Here is a 1,845-nt window from a genome sequence, read left to right as displayed (position 1 = left end):
CTCCTCTTTCTATACAAGGATATGGGCAAGAGGAAGTCATTCAGCAATAGCAACGACATCCTGTGCAGGTTTTAACCACCTGGAAGACAGCATTATCCAGTACAAAACAGGAGATGCCAACTGCAAATCACAGTACCACAGTGGAAGAAAGCTAAGGAAGAATTATCACTGTGCAGACCTTCCAAACTGAACGGAGCATTTCTGTGAAAGGCTGCAGGCTGCACTGCACCATGTGAGCACACCTAGAAGCTCAACAACTCTGTCCTGTTGGTCTCCTCCTTCACACCAATACACAGCATGGGTCTACTCTTGTACACACAATTTATAGGCGAGAATTAGAAGTATCTTGTACATATTTTATAGTTCAGTACAGTTTTAAGCTTCTAGCATGACACTAAATTCTGGCTAAGGGATTTGATTATATATTTAAAAACATGAAAGCTTTCACCAATATTTCAGCACTTATAAAAACTCTCATAGGGATATTTCATATTTCACTCACCTTGCGGGATTTTAGTGGGAGTGATTTTTTTGATGGCAAAAGACCAGTAGCTCGACTATACCTGCTGTAAAAGAAAAGATCTCTTTAACACTCAAATGCTTCAGCAACTAATAAATGAGAAAGAGACATTTTTGGTAGAGTGTTAATGTCACTTGCTTCTGCAGTGTGAACATTTAAAAAGAGAAAGGCAAAAGCGTCAGATTCATTTTCAAGAACAAAGGCCTCAGTTAATTCATTCAGGTGAATGCTATTAAATGCTACATTTGATTTCAAAGAAAACTCTGGGAAATGGTTTAGAAATGGGAAACGCTTATTGCTTGCATTGAAGCACTAATGAAGACTCTTTCTTGCAGAAGAAGCTCTGCAGATTGCTCTTAGTAGCAATTTCCAGGGCTGTAAATGGACATAATCTACCCTTGTTTTATGCAACTGAAGCAATTACAAAAATGGCCACAATTTAAGAGGCATTTGAAATATTAATTTTGCCAATAAATTAAAAAAATGTGATAAATTTGTATTTTTTGCACAACTTAAATGCTGGAAATTATTTGAACTCCACTGTCATGCAAAATCAGTTTTCACTTCTACCACAGAGATCACTTTACCAATTTCTGTGAGAACTACCAGAATGCTTCAGACAAAAGTACCTGACTTTGCTCTCTCCACTGATTGTTGACTTTAAACTGCTCATCCGTTTCAGCCTGGCCAGTTTCTTATTCCACTGTTCCAGTTCTTCTATTCTGACTTCAAGATTGTTGGTTAGTTTACAAAGTTGCTTTACAGCACCAACATTCTCCATAAAGATCTGATCCTGAGAAGGAAAAGAATGACAAATGTAGATACAGTATTCATCAGTCAGATGTAACAAGCAGTAATGAGTACAGCATTCACCTATGTGAGGATATATTGAATATTTTAAATGTCAGCACAAGTTATCTCACTGTAAATGGGGTGCACTTAAAACTCTAAAAGACTTCTGCTAGATTGTATAAACTGCTTAAGTTTAATTTGCAGTAAATAGAAAATGAGGACTTACAGAAAAAATTGAAGAAATTAAAGGGCTTTCTAGACCAAGAATTTAAACTAGATTTTATTTTCCTATTGCAAATGTATTTTACTTTCATATTGCATTGAATTTTAAACCTTAACTCTGTTACAAGAGGCATCTACTATTGGATTTGTAGTGCTGAAGCTGCACACAGATTTCAGAATCTGAAATCAGCTAATTGCTAATCTGAATTTAACAAAACATACAACCAGCCATCTACCTACAGGACTGAGTAATCTGGCTCAGACAAGTCAGAGTTTTTCTCCAGGTCATACACATAATATGTCTCACAGAA

General features: G+C 36.3%; 1 protein-coding gene across 1 annotated transcript in view; it reads right to left on the bottom strand.

Annotated features, from left to right (window-relative positions):
* Positions 1–502: 502 nt before the first annotated feature.
* Positions 503–1,845, bottom strand: part of LOC103769316 (myelin regulatory factor-like protein) — a gene marked incomplete at both ends in the record, with an annotated part of 17,393 nt that continues 16,050 nt past the window's right edge. Inside the window, 2 exons of the mRNA XM_008936502.1 lie at positions 503–563; positions 1,150–1,313. Of these exons, the coding sequence (XP_008934750.1) occupies positions 503–563; positions 1,150–1,313 (225 nt within the window). The remainder of the gene's footprint in view (positions 564–1,149; positions 1,314–1,845) is intronic.

This window comes from Merops nubicus, unplaced genomic scaffold (genome assembly GCF_000691845.1).
Source record: "Merops nubicus isolate BGI_N331 unplaced genomic scaffold, ASM69184v1 scaffold8173, whole genome shotgun sequence".
NCBI lineage: Eukaryota > Metazoa > Chordata > Aves > Coraciiformes > Meropidae > Merops > Merops nubicus.
This window is presented reverse-complemented; position numbering and strand designations above follow the sequence as displayed.